This window comes from Stegostoma tigrinum, chromosome 16, assembly GCF_030684315.1.
Source record: "Stegostoma tigrinum isolate sSteTig4 chromosome 16, sSteTig4.hap1, whole genome shotgun sequence".
Classification (NCBI taxonomy): Eukaryota; Metazoa; Chordata; class Chondrichthyes; order Orectolobiformes; family Stegostomatidae; genus Stegostoma; species Stegostoma tigrinum.
The window spans coordinates 24,549,202-24,570,598 of record NC_081369.1 but is presented as its reverse complement, the minus strand read 5'-3'; the positions used below and the strand labels follow the sequence as shown (position 1 = coordinate 24,570,598).

Sequence of the window (21,397 nt, the reverse complement as noted above, 5' to 3'; positions counted from 1 at the left end):
GCTTTCATCAGTTGTTGCTGCGGTCTCAGTAGGGTTTAGGAGCTGCAGTACATCTCTCCATGCTACACCTGAGTTTTCTTTTGATAATTTTCCTCCTGGGCTTCAAGAATTTGCATGTGAGACAATCCATTTTGTTGACTTTGCCTTTGCCACGGGTATGTTTATGGGATGTTACTATATTGGAACGGTTAATTAGTTTTGGTTTATGTATCTATTATTTTGTTAAGCATTTCGATGATTACAGCTAAGCCCTTTTTTACATTTTTCTTTTTTGTTATATTTTAACTGTAGTGCATGAATAAATTGTGTTTTGCTTAGTGTCAGGTATTCGATCAATCAAATTGCATCTGGAACGTAACACCTTACATTTACCATTAAAATAAGAAAATGTCCAGGTCTGGACCCTAACTTCTGAATATTTTGAGGAAGGGTAGGGGTGTGGGTTTGTTCTGACCCATAACAATACCTTTATTTAAAGTGTGATAATGTTGAACAGAATGGATGAGGTGTGCCAGAAAAATATGACAGACAGGAATACAAGCTGGAGAAATCGAAGGTATCTTCATTATAACAAACTTGCTGTGCTATTCCTGTTGATGAATGGAGGTTTTGTAAGCGTAGTATAGATGAAGTCATATTATTCGTGAAACTGAATAATTACATAGCTGATGGTTTTGGATTGTGGGACTGGTGAAAAGGAAGCCAAGAGTCTGGCAATGGTTGAGAGGTGTCTCAGAGTTTGTTTACATTTTGAGGTAATTTAGGGATCAGTGAGCCGAGGAGAGGTTCTAAGAATGAAAAGGTGGTTTCAGTCTTTCACTCTTTTTGGATCCTTTGACTGGGAGGGTGGCTTAAAAGAATAAAACCCGAACTGTCATAACCTCCTCTGGTCCATTAGGCACTTCTCCAGCATGTTTCCACCATTTATCCTACTCTCTCTCAAAATATACTTTTCTGAACCATCTGCCATCCCCACAATATTTTTGCCCATCAGCAGCAATATTTAACCCTCAAAATTTGTGTCTCTAAGCACTTAGTGTTTTTCTGAAGTACGGTCCCGACCTGAAATGCTAGCTTTCCTGCTCGTCTGATGCTGACTGGCCTGCTGTGTTCATCCAGCTCTACACCTTGTTATCTCTAGTGTTGATATTTGTAGATTTTATGTAGACAACATTAAAATCGTATGTGTATTTCCACAAAAAATGAAAGACCAATCAAAAATTTCAGTTTTCAGGTTGCATACATTTGAGTCCCAAAATGGCTTACTGACCTTTTCACCAAGCAAAGGCTGCAGAACTTGATAAAACCTGAACGTGAACATAGCGATTATGCTTCAGTATAAGTAATGTGCTTGTTGCTTCCAGTGCGGGCAACACAAAAATTTTGATGCTTGCTCATTTTAAAAAATCCACCATGGAGACTTCCTGCATGAGAAAAGTAGAAACCAACTCATGAAGTTAATTGAGAGTTAGAGGGCAAAGTGGAGATCCTGTCCATGACATCATGCGTACCATTCCACTTGGCTGAATTGACCTGTCATACGGTAGCTTTAAAAAAAAACTTTATTGAAATTTATAATAGTTTAAAAAGAAAACATAGTACTCATCAAACAGTATCTTTCCTTGCACTCATGTAAGAGTCAGCTCTGGGAGGAATTGGAGTCAGGTAGTTAGCATCACTAGGGAAGGGAGCAGTCTGCGAACTACTGAAAAACGCAAGAAGGAAGTCAAAGAACAGTACAGTACAGTACAGCACAGGAACAGGCCCTTTGGCTCATCAAGCCTGCACGGACACATGACGACACCTTGTCTGAACTGAGAACCACCTCCTTGTGGTTAAGGGAATAAATTAATTCAGTGGAAAAGTTTTTAGTTGTTTAGTTTTTCGGCCAGGAGTGTTTGGTAGAAATCTGCAATTTAATTCCCATTGTCTTACTGGTTTCTGTTGAGAATCTCACCATGCTGCTTGTGGTTAGTATAGAGGATTGTGCAAGATGATCTCAACATACACAGCACCTAATCTCTTGGTTTTGTGAGTATTCATATGAAATGACCCCATAGTTCACCGGCGGGAGAAAAAAGGCAAAGCATCAACAAGTAGAACTAAAGCAATTATATGGCCCAATAATTTCTTTGGATTTGAATCTCTCTATCACTTGGGAAAGAGGTTGAACCATTATTTTACTGTGTGTTTGAAGTTTCTTACTGTATTCTATATCTAATATATTAATCAAGGTGTGTCTTTATTTTAATCTTTTGCATAGTAAAGTTCTGTTTAAGAAAGTCTGTCGTCTTGTAATTGATTCAGTGACTCAGCACTGTGTCAACTAATTTTTCTAAAAAACTCTATCAATCCAGGTCTTATTCTGGGATCTAACTTTTCCAGTAGTACCATCAGTGGGATCATGACAAAGGCAGCATGTGAAAAGCACACAATGAAAATGTGTAAGAGTAAAGAGTTAGCTTTTGTATGAAATATGGGATGGTTTGATTAATGAATTTTGTAAGGATATTTGTGTCATGTTGATTTTATTTTAGCACTGTTACCAACTGAATACTGTGATGTTTGGTAATAGATGGAAGGGAAGGTGTAGTGCTGTTGATGACGGGAATTTGGATTGAATCCATTGGTACTATGATCAAATTCACTCACCGTAAGCAGCTTAGCCAGAAATGAATTGTTATGATTGGCTGCCTCCTGTTCATTAATATCATCATCTTGCCCTTCCTCCACTGGTCATTATGGGTGGAATCACCAAATGGCCTATGGTGAGATGTGTGGCAGAATTAGGTGCTGTGTATATTGAGATCATCTTGCACAATCCTCTGTACTAACCACAAGCAGCATGGTGAGATTCTCAACAGAAACCAGTAAGACAATGGGAATTAAAGCTTGTTAATGACAGAAATCACCTCAATATTATTCAGACTACCACCTTAACAGACTTGCAACGCAAAGAAATGTCGGGAAACTTGATGAGGAAAACAGTGTATGTACTTGGTGCAGTCAGCTCCCCACTCACTCCAAACTGCCTCCCATGTTGGTATTTGGTCACTAACCCACACAGGCTCTGCTCCTCAGGCCCGAGCCCCGCACACCCCATGGCCATGGATGTTGGCTTCTAAAATTTGACCATCTCTCTGAACCCTCATTGCAAAGCTCCCATTCACATCCTGTATGCTTCTACACTTTAGTGCTGCAATGATGACTATTATTGAAATACAGCTGCAAGGATACCGTGCACTCAGGGATGTGCATCAGCTCATGGACAGTGCCAGCTCTATCTCTGGGCTGTTTGCTCTTTGTAACAGCATTCGAGATTGACTCTACTATTCTGCCCAGAGGCTTGCAGTATCGCTGCCATGTCTTGACTTTTTACCCTTTGCCTCCTCAGCCAGAGGTACCATGTTCATATTATTGCTGCCTTGCTGTGCTGTTTAGCACAGACACCAACTCATGAAGCTTATCATATTCGTCACCAGAGCTTCACTCAGGATGTCACAGCACAATAAGTTTGAGGGCACTTTCTAATACCAGTCCAAGCCTTGCTCAGAGTCAAGATCCTGCCCTCCTACGGGGTGTAGAGCTGAAGATCTATCAGCCTATCTTGACCCTTTCTGTCATTGTGATCTGTTTTCTCCTAATGAGAGAGAGGCAGGGATTTCGGGGAGTGAATGGGTGACATCACGATTACTGTTAATGCGTGTGGGGAGATGTCACATGGGCGAGTAGGCAGCACAGAGGGCGTGCAGAGTTAATGGTGCCGGGATAGCCACTGAGGAAAAATGTTGCAGCAATAGAGAGTGGTAAAGTATGAGACTTTGTGGTAGTTGGCAGCAGTAATAGAGATTGCCGGTGGGAGCTATTGGAGGGAAGATAGTGGCGCTTATTCTCCTGGACTGGACATTGGCATTCATAGTCTTGGTGAGGTGTTGGGCATTCCTGAAGATGGCTGAGACTGCTTTAACACAGTTGACCAGCTCATTACTAGGCTGGCATGACTTGGAATTGTGGCCTCCACTGCTGATCCTGGGGCAACACAAATAAGTCCTCTGTTGGCAACACCTCATCCAGATAGACCTGCCCACATGACAGATCCCCAAAATCCCATTGTCTGCCATACCTGGGACAGGAGTCACAAGTGCAGAGCAGCTCTGCTGACAGAACTTGTCCTGGTGCTGAGAGACTTTTCAAGATAATGGATGGGATGCCAGTGAATTCTGGGATATCCACCTGAGTGGCAAGATGGTTCTGAGAATGGTATGAGTGGAAGTGAGATGAGACAGACGCTGGTGGGCATAGTAGTCATTAATAGAGGAGGGACTGAAGAAGGGTTCAGACCCAAAACGTCAACTTTCCTGCTCCTCTGATGCTGCCTGGCCTCTTGTGTTCATCCAACTCTACACCTTGTTATCTTGTAGCCATTAGGATGGGTTTGGTAGGATGGGGCGAGGAACCTGGCGTGCCTTACAGCAACAAACAGTCCAAAAAAAACTGCACACATCCCCAGCTTAGTTTAAAATAAACATAAACCCATATTACCAAATGGCAAAGGCTGTGCCTTCATGAAGGCAAGGTTCTACGCTCGGCAGTAGCCACTGCAAATCATAAGACCATAAGACATAGGAGTGGAAGTAAGGCCATTCGGCCCATTGAGTCCACGCCGCCATTTAATCATGGCTGATGGGCATTTCACCTCCACTTCCCTGCACTCTCCCCGTTGCCCTGGATTCCTTGTGAGATCAAGAATTTGTCAGTCTCTGTCTTGAAGACATTTAACGTCCCTCCACTCCCTCCGTGGCAATGAATTCCACAGGCCCACCACACTCTGGCTGAAGAAATATCTCCTCATTTCCATTCTAAATTGACCCCCTCTAATTCTAAGGCTGTGCCCACGGGTCCTAGTCTCCCCGCCTAACAGAAACAACTTCCCAGCGTCCACCCTTTCTAAGCCATAGTGCACTGCCCAATAGTGTTCCTAAAAAGCAGTCTATGGAGCAGAAAAGGGTTTCAAGGACACTCGTGCTTCACTTGATCAGGTTTTGTGTGGTAGTGTGGCTCTTGGTATAGATGCAGAGATGACGCACCAGTGCAATGAGCCACGTGGCCAATGGATAGGCCTTGTCACCCAGTCGCCATCGCCACATTTGTCTTGGTGGCACTTAAACAGATGGTACGGGACATACTAAAGGTATCAGGACTTTTGTTAGGATACTGGGTATTTTAGTCTAATTTTTTAAATATTATGGCCCGTTGCATCTAATTACTCCAGAAAAAATTTCCATTCACTGACACTACATTCCAGAGTTTGCAGTCCTGAACTAATTATCCGCTCAGTGCATGCAACCATATCTTGCCATGCTGTTGCCTATATAGTTTTGTCAGAGCGGAAATGTTCATGTATGTGCAGGTGATGGCTAGCTTTACATCAGAAACAAAGTTCCAGGGTTGGTGCCAGTATAGATTATCGGAATGCTCGTGGTCTTCAGCTAAAAACATTTTAACTGACCCTGCAGTCTTTATGGGTGGTTTGTTTTTCTCAGTTCTGCAGTGGAATTTTTAATCTTTTCAGAGTCGGCAAATCATGAGTAAAAGACATGTGCTTGGCACAATCTAAATGTGAACGTACATCATTTATTCCGTGCATTCATGGAATCTCTTCAATCACTCAAGCAACTGTTGTCTCTTTTGTGAAGTTTGCCAGTGAGTGAGGAGAATTGGGTCAGATGAGTTGTGCTGAATACCTTATCTGTTAAATGATGTTTTGTGTAGCAGGATGGTTTCAAATTCTGTATTTTGTGAAATTAGGCATTAAAATTATCCCATGTCATTGTTTGCAGTAAGTCATAGGTTATACAGTTGCATGCCACTATACCACGCAACACACAGTGAGGTAGCAGTTTGTGTGTTCCATATCAGTTTAGTATCATTAATTACTATTTTAACAGTATAATATTTAAGCCAATATGTATTTATCAGCTAAACTATGCTGGCACTGATTTTGAATTAGTGTCGGGTCTGGACTACAGTAGTGTGACCTTCCCACTTATCTAGTATCTAGCCTGTCTGCTTTAAGACATATGGTATTATGGGCTAAGACTACTGCTTACCTCTTCCCTGTGGAAGGTAAGGATCAGGTTAAGAAATCTAGATAGCTAAAGTAGCTTGCAAACTCAAGTCCATCAGGAGTACCTTGTCAAAGGAATAAATTCCAAGATTCAGGTAAATGACCTGTTACAGCCAGAAAACCAATGGGCAACATCACAAGTGTGAGCAACACACACAAGATGCAAACCTGAGAGATACTCAGTTTCATTCAACATGTCGTGCATTGAGGATGTTTGTGAAAATCATGATATTCTGAAAACTTTTAATGTACAGGTAAAAGAAAATCTATTACATGTCAATAACTATTTTGGAAAATATTTTCTTTGTTTTGTTGGAAACAAAGTTCCACCAAATGTCAATGTTGCTACTTTGCTTTTAGTGCAAATTTTAACTTGTGTCATCAAATCTTAATGCTTGTATATACGTGCTCTTACGCGTTTGTTATTTAGAATGCAAAATATTTCTGCTCAAGTTAGTGTTAATGTGTCCCCATCCCATATTTTCTACTCCAGTAGTTGGCTGAGTCCCGATAAGATAGAAGTATGGCTAAGGGCCATTTACTCACCATTTTTTCCCTCCTTTTTTTAGTGAGTTCTTGTGCGATATTCTTTTTGTTCACTATAAGCACGCTATCCTGCCACCTCATTGTAAATGCTACATTGGATTGTGCAGTTCTGCATTCAGCCATGCTTTCAACATATGAGTTGGATTCATTTATGTTGTCAAAAGCAGTTGAGTTGGCAGTTGGAGGGACTGGGGAGCATATATATTTTCTGGTCACAGCATTCTGTCACTGGAATGAATTCATCAAAGAAAAGTTGCCGGTTCAGTTAGTAAGCAGACAGCTAAATCTCAAAGCGAACCAAAGAAACTGGGAAGGTTGGTGCTGCAAAACTTGTTGCAGTGACGATAAACATATAACAACCCTTTTCAGTCACTACTGAATGGCATTCCCAAGACTCCGAGGAAGTGATATAAGGCATGGACAAGTAAGTTTGGCGATTGATATCTGCTCACCATTCAACCCACCCTCCAGACGTGAATGTATTTCCCAGCAATGGTTGTCAAATGAGCAAACAATGGCCATTTATGTGAATGAAGAAGTCAATCACTTGTGCAAGTGTTGCCAGCAAGTAGAACGGGAGAGGTTAACATCAATTAACTTGGCAACAAGACATCCATGTTCCTGAAGGAGAGTGAATAAATTGTTTCAATTGTTCATTAGTCACAGATTGTGGGTCCTGATCGTGCCTTTGTTACCAAGGCGATATTCAAGACCATGATACTGCAACTCGGAGAGAAATCAACTAATCGATATTCAAGAGATAGATTTCCTCTTTTGGGGCAGAGTAATGTTATTAGTGTTGCTGTATACTTTTCCCTCTGTCACAAAGCTGAAGCTGTTGTCACACTAGCTCTATTACTGGATATTATTTAACAGTGAAATTACACTTGGTGAGAAATGTTGAATTTGAGCATAGACAACCAGAATCGGAAATTACAAGACTTCTGCCCATGAAGTAGTTATTATCACGGTGGGGATACTGAGCTTCCTCATCCTCTGTGTACATGTATTTAGTTTGATAAAAGGCTATTTTTCATTCCAGAAATATAGAGTAGTTTGTCTGAATCTTCAAATAAGAAATTACTGATTTCGTAGTTCATGAACAACATACACACAGCAAAAAGATAACCAGTTTAGTACGAATTTATAAAGACCCATTGATGTAAATGGTTATGCTTCTTAATGGGTATTAACAGGTTTTTTTTTAAATCTTTTATTAGGAAATTTCCCTATGATCAGTGATGATCTTGTTAACTCCTATCATCTTCTGCTTTGTGCACTCGATCTGGTCTATGGGAGCGCGCTATTCTGCGCCCATCGTAAAGACTTGCTGAATCCCAATTTCAAAGGTGAGTCCTTTCTGAAGCTACTATCTTTATTTCTGACTCAAATTATTAATCGATTTGAAGGTTCTTATCCATCAAGTTCTTTTCTTGAGAGTACAAAATTACTGCTGTGGTAAATCTATACACACCTGAACTACAGTCTGTCAAAAAGTGTATGTGCAGTTTGGTTCTGTAGCATCAGGGGATTTGATGCTTTAGGAAGAGCAAGTTGAGTGTAAAAAAAAATGATGACGGACTGGCCACTCCCAATCACTTAAGGTAGGTTCTCTGCTGATATGTGTTTTAAGGGGTGATCGTATGGCCATCCAGTTCTACTGCAGTAAGTATGTAGTCAGAAGTTGATGAATAGGTAATCTTGATTTGATGCTTAGCCTGCCATTTGGGACCATGTAGGCCCAGTTGACCACCTTTTGAACACCATTTAACCTGGAGGGGAAATAGGTTATTCACCTGCTGTTGAGTTTCTGAACTGAGGTTACTTACATAAACAAGAAACAACAGTCTTGGTCCCTGAGGTGACCCATTCAGTCCTCTTTACTCCCATGCAAAATAACTCCACTTATGAGTGTTAACAAAGTGTGGAGCTGGATGAACACAGCAGGCCAAGCAGCATCTCAGGAGCACAAAAGCTGACATTTCGGGCCTAGACCCTCCTTCAGAGAGGGGGATGGGGAGAGGGAACTGGAATAAACAGGGAGAGCGTGGGAGGCGGACCGAAGATGGAGAGAAAACAAGATAGGTAGAGAGGAGAGTATAGGTGGGGAGCTAGGGAGGGGATAGGTCAGTCCAGGAAGACGGACAGGTCAAGGAGGCGGGATGAGGTGGTAGGTAGGAAATGGAGGTGCGGCTTGAGGTGGAAGGGATGGGTGAGAGGAAGAACAGGTTAGGGAAGCAGAGACAGGCTGGGCTGGTTTTGGGATGCAGTGGGGGGGGAGGGGACGAACTGGGCTGGTTTAGGGATGCAGTGGGGGAAGGGGAGATTTTGAAGCTTGTGAAGTCCATATTGATACCATTGGGCCGCAGGGTTCCCAAGCGGAATATGAGTTGCTGTTCCTGCAACCTTCGGGTGGCATCATTGTGGCACTGCAGGAGGCCCATGATGAACATGTCGTCTGAGGAATGGGAGGAGGAGTTGAAATGGTTCGCGACTGGGAGGCGCAGTTGTTTGTTGCGAACCGAGCGGAGGAATTCTGCAAAGCGGTCCCCAAGCCTCCACTTGGTTTCCGCAATGCAGAGGAAGCCACGCCGGGTGCAATGGATACAATATACCACATTGGCAGATGTGCAGGTGAACATCTGTTTGATGTGGAAGGTCATCCTGGGGCCTGGGATGAGGGTGAGGGAGGAGCTGTGGGGGCAAGTGTAGCACTGCCTGTGGTTGCAGGGGAAGGTGCCAGGTGTGGTAGGGTTGGAGGGGAGTGTGGAGCGGACAAGGGAGTCGCGGAGAGAGTGGTCTCTCCGGAAGGCAGACAAGGGTGGGGATGGAAAAATGGCTTGGGTGGTGGGGTCGGATTGTAGATGGCGGAAGTGTCGGAGGATGATACATTGTGTCCGGAGGTTGGTGGGGTGGTATGTGAGGATGAGGGGGATATTCTGGGGGCAGTTGTGGCGGGAGCAGGGTGTGAGGGATGTGTTGCGGGAAATGCGGTCAAGGGCGTTCTCGACCACTGCGGGGGTGAAGTTGCGGTCCTGGAAGAACGTGGACATCTGGGATGTGCGGGAGTGGAATGCCTCATCCTGGGAGCAGATGCGGTGGAGATGGAGGAATTGGGAATAGGGGATGGAATTTTTGCAGGAGGGTGGGTGGGAGGAGATGTATCCTAGGTAGCTGTGGGAGTCAGTGGGCTTGAAATGGTCATCAGTTTGTAGCTGGTTACCCGAGATGGAGACTGAGAGGTCCAGGAAGGTGAGGGATGTGTTGGAGATGGCCCAAGTGAACTTGAGGTTGGGGTGGAAGGTGTTGGTAAAGTGGATGAACTGTTCGAGCTCCTCTGGGGAGCAAGAGGTGGCGCCGACACAGTCATCAATGTAACGGAGGAAGAGGTGGAGTTATGTGGAACAGTCCCTCTTCCGCACCTACACAGGCCCCCAAACCCCACCTCTTCCTCCGTTACATTGATGACTGTATCGGAGCCACCTCTTGCTCCCCAGAGAAGCTCGAACAGTTCATCCACTTTACCAACACCTTCCACCCCAACCTCAAGTTCACCTGGGCCATCTCCAACACATCCCTCACCTTCCTGGACCTCTCAGTCTCCATCTCAGGTAACCAGCTAGAAACTGATGTCCATTTCAAGCCCACTGACTCCCACAGCTACCTAGGATACACCTCCTCCCACCCACCCTCCTGCAAAAATTCCATCCCCTATTCCCAATTCCTCCGCCTCCGCCGCATCTGCTCCCACGATGAGGCATTCCATTCCCACACATCCCAGATGTCCACGTTCTTCCAGGACTGCAACTTTCCCCCCGCAGTGGTCAAGAACACCCTTGACCGCGTCTCCCGCATTTCCCGCAACACATCCCTCACACCCTGCCCCCGCCACAACCGCCCCCAGAGGATCCCCCTCGTCCTCACATACCACCCCACCAACCTCCGGATACAACGTATCATCCTTGGACACTTCCGCCATCTGCAATCTGACCCCACCACCCAAGCCATTTTTCCATCCCCACCCTTGACTGCCTCCCGGAGAGACCACACTCTCCGCGACTCCCTTGTCCGCTCCACACTCCCCTCCAACCCTACCACACCCAGCACCTTCCCCTGCAACCGCAGGAAGTGCTACACTTGCCCCCACACCTCCTCCCTCACCCCCATCCCAGGCCCCAGGATGACCTTCCATATCAAACAGATGTTCACCTGCACATCTGCCAATGTGGTATATTGTATCCATTGCACCCAGTGTGGCTTCCTCTGCATTGGGGAAACCAAGTGGAGGCTTGGGGACCGCTTTGCAGAACACCTCCGCTCGGTTCACAACAAACAACTGCACCTCCCAGTCGCGAACCATTTCATCTCCCCCTCCCATTCCTCAGACGACATGTCCATCATGGGCCTCCTGCAGTGCCACAATGATGCCACCCGAAGGTTGCAGGAACAGCAACTCATATTCCGCTTGGGAACCCTGCAGCCCAATGGTATCAATATGGACTTCACAAGCTTCAAAATCTCCCCTCCCCCCACTGCACCACACAACCAGCCCAGCTCTTCCCCTCCCCCCACTGCATCCCAAAACCAGCCCAGCCTGTCTCTGCTTCCCTAACCTGTTCTTCCTCTCACCCATCCCTTCCTCCCACCTCAAGCCGCACCTCCATTTCCTACCTACCACCTCATCCCGCCTCCTTGACCTGTCCACCTTCCCTGGACTGACCTATCCCCTCTCTAGCTCCCCACCTATACTCTCCTCTCTACCTATCTTGTTTTCTCTCCATCTTTGGTCCGCCTCCCCGTCTTTCCCTGTTTATTCCAGTTCCCTCAACCCATCCCCCTCTCTGATGAAGGGTCTAGGCCCGAGATGCTGCTTGGCCTGCTGTGTTCATCCAGCTCCACACTTTGTTATCTTGGATTCTCCAGAATCTGCAGTTCCCATTGCCACTTGTGAGTGTTCTTAATTTCATGAGCTGTCTGTGTCTTACCAGTCAAGAGTTGCTGCATGCCTTCAGAATCTTTACTGTTTGCTCCCCCACCATTGGAGTGACATTTAGGGGCGGCACGGTGGCTCAGTGGTTAGCACTGCAGCCTCACAGCACGAGGGACCTGGGTTTGATTCCAGCCTCAGGTGACTGTCTGTGTGGAGTTTGCACATTCTCCCTGTGTCTGCGTGGGTTTCCTCTGGGTGCTCTGGTTTCCTCCCACAGTCGAAAGATGTGCAGGCTAGGTGGATCGGCCATGCTAAATTGCCCGTAGTGTTCAGGGGTGTGTGGGTTATAGGGGGATGGGTCTGGGTGGGATGCTTCAAGGGGCGGTGTGGACTTGTTGGGCCGAAGCGCCTGTTCCCACACTGTAGGGAATCTAATCTAAACCCAGTAGCGTTGCTAATGTAATTAGTAGGCAAGCAAATGAAGTATGGTCTGCAAACAACTCCCTTTCACTTTCATGAAAATGATGGACTGGTTATTTCTGTTACTTGTTACTTCTGTTGATGTCAGAAATGTTATTTTTGACATCAATATATTACACATTGAGCTGCATGGTAATGTAGCTTCATGTGCCCCATATCAGCACCAAGCAAGTGAAATCCCTGCCGGTTCAAAAAGATGTTCTGAAATACTGACGTGCAGTCAGTTGCATGTTGACATGCAGTAAAACTTTCTTGAACTGTAAAGGTGATGTGCCACGTCCTCCTGAAGACAACGAACAGTGTGGCTGACACAAATAATGCATACTTTAAGCATTAGTGGACAGCTGACTAACTGACTGGCTGATGTTTCACATACAGCTACTGAGCATATTGGATTGAAGATGTCTGTTGTTATGCTTTGTTTTAAGTGGATCTCAACTCCAGGTGCATAGCATGCTGTTTCTTCAATGCTGTGAGACGTGTGTAGCCTGAGTTACATTGTCTGTTCGAGTGGTTGAGAGAGAAACTGTGTTTAGGGGCCAGATTTTTGCAGAATCATGAAATCTCCATAAAGCTTTAAAATAGCGGGTAGGAATTTCTTCCACCGTTTGATAGCTGCCATTTTAATCGGTAGGGGAAAAGTGACAGGGTGTGAAGCCCCTGTGACAGAAACCAAAATTTAACAGAGCCATTTGAACTCTGTGTTGAGTTCAAACGGACCCTATTTCCACCACATCATCAAGAGCCTCCAGCTATAGTATGGGAGCCTTAACTCCTTAAGGTAAATGTGAATGTTCATGAAGGAGGGCAGCATTCTGTCTGTAGAACTGTAATCATATGAAGGTATTTGAATCTCCAACCAATGTTGAAGAAAATTAAGAAAGCTTACTGGCATCAATAAAAGCTGAAATCTGTTCCAGCATTTACAATGACTAATTATTGATATTTCCATTTGAGCAGTAAGTATTCCAATATTGATATGTGGGTGCTTTCCATAACCTATAATTGTGTGAGCAGGAGTGTCCCAAGTTAATGAATGTAAGTTTGTTTAGTTTTATAAGGGATTAGTATTTGAAGGGATTTAAAAGTTTTGAATGACCTTTCATGATTATGAGCTTTCTTTTACTGCTGTTAAAGACTGCGATAGATATTTAGATGTGTATGTAATTTTAGCATGGTTTATGAGATCCAACCAGGGCTGATGTTGGATGAGTTGGCGTAGACCCAAGGATGGGTGGCAGGTTGATATAAATTGGCATGGAGAATGAGGGTAGCAAGAGAACAGGTGGGAGGGATGAGGGATAGAGGGCAGAAAATTTAACAAAGCGACTGCGATAAAGTTCCAGTGAACCAGAGCAGGTTTTTAAACAATCTGCCTGTGCGTTCAGCAACCCTGTGGCTGATTCTGAGGGGCCTTGAGCCTATTCTGCAGCCTCCAACAGGAAACCAGACAAAAGAAGGACACTGTCAATCTCAGTCAGGAAAATCAGGCGGTGAACCAGTTCAAAAGAGAAACTAGACAAAAGATTTTCAAACAATTGATAAATAATTAGTTTAGGGATATTTAACTCCTTACATTCCATTATCTACACTTCATGAATGACCGAGAGACTGATCTCCTCTTCTCTTCTGGAACTCACTTCTCATTTTTAATCTATGTACACTTTGAGTTATTATTTCTTCTTGCATTTAGGGCTAATAAACTGACTCTTCCAAAAACTCAAGGAGGAAGAATTGGTTCCTTTTTAAAGCATTGATTGATTTGATTTGATGGTGGGGGCCTGCGGTATCCTCGAGGAGGGTATCCTACTTAATTAAATCTTGTGTGACTGACCGACCAACCAACCAAAGCGTCAAGTGGCTAAAGAAAGGGAGCCAGCTCATCTCTCCTCACCCAGGAGCTTGGCAATTTGGATTTGTAGTGAATTAGGGAATTTCACCCTCATCATAATGCTATTGGTGCAGCATGTCGTCATCTGGGTTTGCCAATTGATGTGTAGCACTTTCTACTGTCTGCATTGCATTTTATCTGCCAGTGTCCTGGTCAGTTACAAATAATGGGTACACCATTTTGAAAGTCATTCCATTTAGCACTTTTTTTGTTTTCATTTCAATGCTGTTTTATTTGTGCGTCCTGCTTCCCTTTTGAAAATTATGGGCTCCAGTTTAGAAGGGATTTAAATGTTAGTTAGAGGGACTATTGTATTAATTGGACAATGGACTTAATACCCATTTTCAAATCCACAAGCAAGAGTGAAACAAGTCCTTCTCAAGCAGGAGATTCTCCTTAAAGAGAGACTGAGAAGTGTTGTCTGATTTGGATCTACACTTGTTACTTTCGGTAATTTTTGTTTTTATTTTGCAAGTTATGATGGTTTGAAAAAGCAGTTGCTGCAGGACTGCATTTCAAGTTCCACATTGGGTTTGCCTGGGTAATAATTGTACTCTTGAGTTAAGTTGCAGTCTTCAAAATTATTTACTTTGGGAAACCATGCTTTATGAAGTCTTTTTACTCAAAGTTATGATTTTCAGGAATGCGCACTGACTTTAACTGAGGACACCCTGTATTCAACCTTTTGTGTTTATTTTAACCTGCGCATCTATTTTCAGCTCTTACCTCCTAATTTGAAATCATTCATATGTTTAACCAGTTTATCTGTCTTGCTGCAATTTCGCGTTTGGATCTTTCCAAACAGCTTTCTACTCCTCCCAAACACTGAAATATTCTGAATCAAGGTCAGAAATGTCATCCTATATGTGTTTGACTTTGTCTAATCCAAATTCAGTAGCAATTCAGCCTTTGACATGTTTACCGCTTCTACATTTTCTAACTCAACTGCAATTGTTGTTGATTGGCTTTACTAAAACCTATTAGTGCATGGTTTGGACATTAACACCGATAACTTCCACTCCTGTCAAACTTTGTACTTAAGAGGCTCTCCAGCTGTCTTCTTGGCACTTCCGCTTCCTGATCTAAATAATGTTCTTGCTGTCTTCCTTTCTCCTTCTCCAGATATTAGTTCAAATATCTGCTGAAATCAGCAGATTTCATTGGAAGCTTCCTTACCTGAAGTTGAACTGCCCTGCACTTGATGTCAAGGATAAGTTCTGGACCTACATACGATCCTGACAGTTCCTTCTGGAAATGTTTCATCTCACAGTTCCAGTGCTTTTCTTACAATTAACTTCAATGCATCCAAAACTCTGCTTTCCCTTCCTTACTCCATCCCATGCCCTGTTCATTCTGTTCTTGGTGATCTGAATTGATTTCCAGCATTGTGTTTGACTTCTTTTTAGGGTTTTTTTCCCTGCTCATCTCTGTAAACCCAATTCCCCTTAACCTCTGTTTCTGTGACTGGAGTCTTCTGTCTATACCTCATCACACACCCCAGTTTTGGTGGCCATGACTTCTGTTGCATAGACCTTTGCACTCTGTCTTTCCTCCTTTTATTCTGATGCTCTAAACTGCAAATGCTGCCAACAGTTTGGATATACTGCAGGATTGGTTAGCTCAGTTGGCCAGCTGGCTGGTTTGCAGTGCAGAGTAATGCCAACAGTACAGGTTCAATTCTCACACTGGCTGAGGTTACCGTGAGAGACCCACCTTCTCAATCTCTCCTGTTTCCTGAGAGATGATGATCCCCAGGTTAAATCACTACCAGTTGTCTCTGTCTAATGAGAGATGAATCCTCTGGGACTTTGGCAGCTTCACATTTTACTTTTTTTTAAATTATGGCTCAACATGCATATTTTACTTGCAACTGTATGTAGCATTTTTGGACAATTTTTATCTAATTTCGAGGTACTGAATAAATGCAAGTTGTTGAAATTTCTGAAGGTCATTTATGTAAATTAGAAACGGTTGTCGTCCCTGAGGGACTCCAGTCAGTACTTTCCCCCATTCTGAAATAACTGTGGTAAAGAGTGTTTATCATTTCATGGACTCTGATCGGTATCCTGTTTCTTGGGTTTATTGTAAACCTTCTTCAGCTTTGTTATGCACTATCTTACAACCAATGTTACTTCTTTTGAGGTGCATCTTAAGAATACTTGTAGAGGAAATGTTGAATAGGCATTGATTTGAGACAAACCTTCCTGCATTGTTTTCTTCCAACATCTACTTTAATTTTTAACAAAACAGCTGTTGTAAGTGGGAGAAAATAGAGCCTTCCATGTGAATGTGATAATGAACCTGTTAATTGTAGCACTCGAGACTGGACCATTTCAGAGACCCTGCTCAGGTGTGATCTGATTCACTACTGTCCATTCTGAAGCTATGTCAGTATAATTCAGTACCTACATCAGTATCACTTCAATACACCACTGTGTTCCCAGGCCAATATCTCTGTCTCAGGCTTACTGCAGTGTTTCAGCACAAATGAGAACGTCCCCTCATTTTCCATTTGGGAATTCTACATCCTTCTGGATTCAGTATAGAGTTCAACATTTTTTAGGACTTGAGGCACTTTCTCCCTTGTCTTTACCCTTGAGCCATTCACACCAGGCCTTGTTATCACATGGTCTGCTATCACACACAAACCATTGTTAGTCAGTAATTGCTCCCATTAGAACCCATTCATTCTCCTAGCCTGACTGTTATCCACTCCTTTGTCTGTCTAACTGTTCTTCTCTCTCTCTTTGAGCTCTATTTCAACCTATTGTTTACTCCTAGGTAACAAAGTGTGAAGCCGGATGAACACAGCAGGCCAAGCAGATCTTAGAAGCACAAAAGCTGACGTTTCGGGCCTAGACCCTTCATCAGACCCTGTCCTCTGATGAAGGGTCTAGGCCCGAAACGTCAGCTTTTGTGCTCCTGAGATGCTGCTTGGCCTGCTGTGTTCATCCAGCATCACACTGTGTTATCTTGGATTCTCCAACATCTGCAGTTCCCATTATCTATAGTTTACTCCTAACCTCTTCTCCTGATCCTATCTTCTGCTCAAAAAAAAAATCTTTTCCTAGCTACCATCGGTTCTGAGAAAGGGTCACTGGACCCAAAATGTTATCTCTGAATTCTCTCCACAGATGCTGCTCGACCTGCTGAGTTCTTCAGCAATTTCTGTTTTTGTTTCTAATTTCCAGCAGTTCTTTTGGTTTTTGTATCCGTGTAAAGATTGTATGCAGCTGGAAAAAAAAAGTCCTATCCTTATTCTAACCTGTTGAACTAAGCAATCCTTGGCTGAAGATATCTTTCTGCATCAAGAATGTGTGATAATTGTTTTAAATTTGCGCAAGTTTTTTCTGGTAATATTTCAACACTGGATCCGGTGAAATGCTTTTAGTCATTTACGTTGTTTCTTAAGGAGTTGTTTCAATCTCCTATCTCAGTTAGATTAAATTAGGTTAGATTCCCTACAGTGTGGAAACAGGCCCTTCCGCCCAACAAGTCCACATCGCCCCTTGCTGCATCCCACCCAGACCTATCTCCCAATAACCTACACACCCCTGAACACTACGGGCAATTTAACGTGGCTGATCCACCTAGCCTGCACACCTTTGGACTGTGGGAGGAAACACACGCAGACACGCGGAGAATGTGCAAACCCCGCACAGACAGTCGCCCGAGGCTGGAATCGAACCCGTGTCACTGGTGCTGTGAGGCTGCTGTGCTAACCACTGAGCCAACGTGCTGTCCCTTGCAGTTGTGCAAGAAGATTAGGAGATGCTTGTGCTGCATTGGGGTTAATGTGTTGCATTTATTTTATTTTCCAAGTCTTTCTCAAAGCATTGCTGAATGTGAGAGGAAACCCATTATACTTGCTCTTACACTTCCATTGAAAATAAATGCATCCAGGCAGATATTGAATTGTCTCATAAAATTGCATGGGCCTGAAGTTAAAAGAATGGCCTGTTGCCTACATGGAATGTTATCCTTAGATAACTTCTGCAGAGAGTTACAGGCACTCATTTCATGTTGACCCACTTAACTTGATTTCACTTTAACATTGTTTATTCTTTAGGGCCGGTTTCTTCATTTTGTATCAGAGATAATGGGAACTGCAGATGCTGGAGAATCCAAGATAATAAATGTGAGGCTGGATGAACACAGCAGGCCAAGCAGCATCTCGGGAGCACAAAAGCTGATGTTTCGGGCCTAGACCCTTCATCAGAGAGGGGGATGGGGTGAGGGTTCTGGAATAAATAGGGAGATAGGGGGAGGCGGACTGAAGATGGAGAGAAAAGAAGATAGGTGGAGAGGAGAGTATAGGTGGGGAGGTATGGAGGGGATAGGTCAGTCCAGGGAAGACGGACAGGTCAAGGAGGTGGGATGAGGTTAGTAGGTAGATGGGGGTGCGGCTTGGGGTGGGAGGAAGGGATGGGTGAGAGGAAGAACAGGTTAGGGAGGTGGAGACAGGTTGGACTGGTTTTGGGATGCAGTGGGTGGAGGGGAAGAGCTGGGCTGGTTGTGTGGTGCAGTGGGGGGAGGGGACGAACTGGGCTGGTTTAGGGATGCGGTGGGGGAAGGGGGGATTTTGAAACTGGTGAAGTCCACATTGATACCATTAGGCTGCAGGGTTCCCAAGCGGAATATGAGTTGCTGTTCCTGCAACCTTGATCATTTTGTATCACCACTTTTGTTTTAGCCTTGTTTGTGTGCGTTGTCGGCAACTGTCCCCATTGCAAGCCGGTGTCTGGTACTGCCCCGCCTGCATCCCAGATACTCTCTCTTTTGTTCCAGCCCACTAAAAAGGGTCTTGACTCTAACTTGGCCTTGCCTCATCAATCTTGTCACAGCTTACTCCACACAGGTCTTGTGTTCTGGGTTTTCTGCCTTGGGCCTTACTCTGTATGCCAAGCACCTCACTTACACTACCACCCCCCTCCAAAATACAATTTGCAGGCCACCTCCTCCCAGTATTGCCTTGCCCTGGGCTATATTTCTGTCTGAGGCTACATGTCTGGTCTTCCCTTCAATGTTAGCTCCGCTATAATGACAGAAGTTAGTGCTGGTAGTGCAGCTGCACGGACCAATCTCTGCCACTGGATGGGGCATGCTCAGTCTAAGAGCACCATTGAACTTGAATGTTTTTTTGTCAACCTATTTGGACAGTTATTTCATTTGCCCTGTAAGACCTTAGCTACTTAAAGGACAAGCATCGCTGTATTTTACCTTAAAGTACAGGTATAACATTTAAGTTTTATTTCTTTGCTAAGAAAGGCCCTGCAAACCTAACTCCAATTTTAACATTGATTCCTATGGAAATCGATGCTTCACTTAAAGTCGTCTTATTTAAAAGTCTGATTTTTCAGGAAGACAGCACAAAACATTTAGGCAAGGATCCCTATGTGACTTTTTTTACAATTCGGTGGCCACACTGAGGTAGTAACCTAATTTGGTAAGTTCTGTATCAAGTCTGTGCCAGAATGTCAGTAATATTGAACTTCTAAACTTGATACCTCAGCAACCTGTGACATAATAGTTCTCAACTGTTTTTCATTGGAAAATTTAGAATATTGGTGCAACTTTAATGCATGCTTTCTGTAGGTGCATTGTACCAAGAAGTTTTAATTAATTTATACCGTGAATTTTTTATTTCCACTGATATGGACCAGATGCCCAACACTGCAATGTGGGGTATTACAAGTTACCCTCAAGTTAAACCCAGCATTCTGGCTGGCTCTGCTCTGGCACATTATTACATCAGTCACTTGCCATAATGCTGCAAACCTTGGAGAAGTGCAACAAATCAAACAATTTACCCCAGCCCCAGGTTCGTAGAATTAGATTGCATGGGATTCAGGGTGAGCATGCCAGTGGGACACAATCGGCTTGATGATAGGTGGCTGAGGGTGGTGATAGAGGTTTGTTTTTAGGATGGGAGGCCTGTGACCAGTGATGTTCCACAGGGATTGATATTAGGTCCGCTTTTTTACTTGACATTTACAGACATGATATGGATGAGAATACAAAAGGCATGGTTAGTAAGTTCGATGACATCAGAACTCGTGGTATAGTGGACAGGGAAGAAGATTACAAAGGGATCTTGATCAATTGTCTGAGGAGCAGCAGACAGATTATAATTTGGATAAATGAGAGGTATTGTATTTTGGGAAAACAGACAAGGGCAAGACTTATACAATTAAAAGCAGGGCCTTAGGTAGTGTTGTAGACAGAGATACATAAGTGTTCAGGTACAGAATTCTTTGAAATTAGCATCACATGTAGACAGGGTGACAAAGAAGGCATTTAGCACATTTGCCTTCATTGCACAGACCATTGAGTATAGGAGTTGGGACATTATACTGAGGTTGAACAGGACATTGGTGAGACCTCTTCTGGAGTACTGTGTCCAGCTCTTGTTGCCCTGATAGAGGAAGGATATGATTAAGCTGGAGAGGACTCAGATGGGATTTACCAGGATATTGTTGGGAACGGGGAGTTTGAATTATAAAAATAGACTGGGACTTTTCAGGGGTTATCTCTATGCAGGTTTATAAAATCATAAAAGGTATAGATTAGGTGAATGGCAGATGTCTTTTTCCTAAGGTGGAGGAGATTTCAAGACAAGGGGTCATAATTTTAAGAGCAGAAAGATTTTTAAAAAAGGCATTTTTTAAAAACACAATTTTGTGTGTGTGTGTGTTGAGGAAGTGGTGGCTGCAGGTACAGTTACAACATTCAAAAGACATTTGGGTAAGTATATGAATAGGAAATATTTAGACTGATTTGGGCCAAGCACAGGCTGGTGGGACTAGTTTTTTTTTTGGGATTATGTCAACATGGACTTGTTGGACGGAAAGGTCTGTTTGCCTGCTTTAATACCCTATGACACTCAACATTGCTTGAAATTACACAAACTCATGGCAATGCTTGCATAACTTTCAACATTGCACCTTGAAAGCTGAATGGAGTTCACAGGAAACTACAGACACCTCTCGAAAACCTTGATGCAAGACTTTGATCTTTTGCAAACCCCAAGACACGTTCATACAAATCTTGAGATGTGGATATTTGCCTCTTAATAAGAAAATTAGAATATTCCCATGTGCAACAGTCTACGCAGAAGAGCCAAGGGACCAGCTAATGACTAAATATAAAAGATATATAATAAAGATGCATTCTATGCTGTTCAGATACCTGATGTACAATTTATCTTCTTGAACCATGCAAAAAAGAGAAGCAGGGGCTTGTAATGTCTATAGAATCATATCCTAGTGCAAGTTATCATCCATTGAAATGGGAGAGGGAGAATTGACAAAATGTTTGCACTCCCATAGGAAACCAAAACCATAGTGTGTAGGATAGAGAGGCTGTTACTAACTGAACCTTAAAATTGCAAGTGTTTTCTCCTGATACAAAAAGGGCCAAACAT

The 21,397-nt window shown here is 43.6% G+C and overlaps 1 protein-coding gene across 2 annotated transcripts in view; it reads left to right on the top strand.

Moving 5' to 3' along the window:
- The window catches only part of rbl2 (retinoblastoma-like 2 (p130)), a 126,019-nt gene that overhangs the window by 45,528 nt on the left and 59,094 nt on the right, over positions 1 to 21,397 (top strand). For both annotated transcript variants that reach the window (XM_059651660.1, XM_059651661.1), the window contains one exon: positions 7,894 to 8,022. In XM_059651660.1, the coding sequence (XP_059507643.1) occupies positions 7,894 to 8,022 (129 nt within the window). The remainder of the gene's footprint in view (positions 1 to 7,893; positions 8,023 to 21,397) is intronic.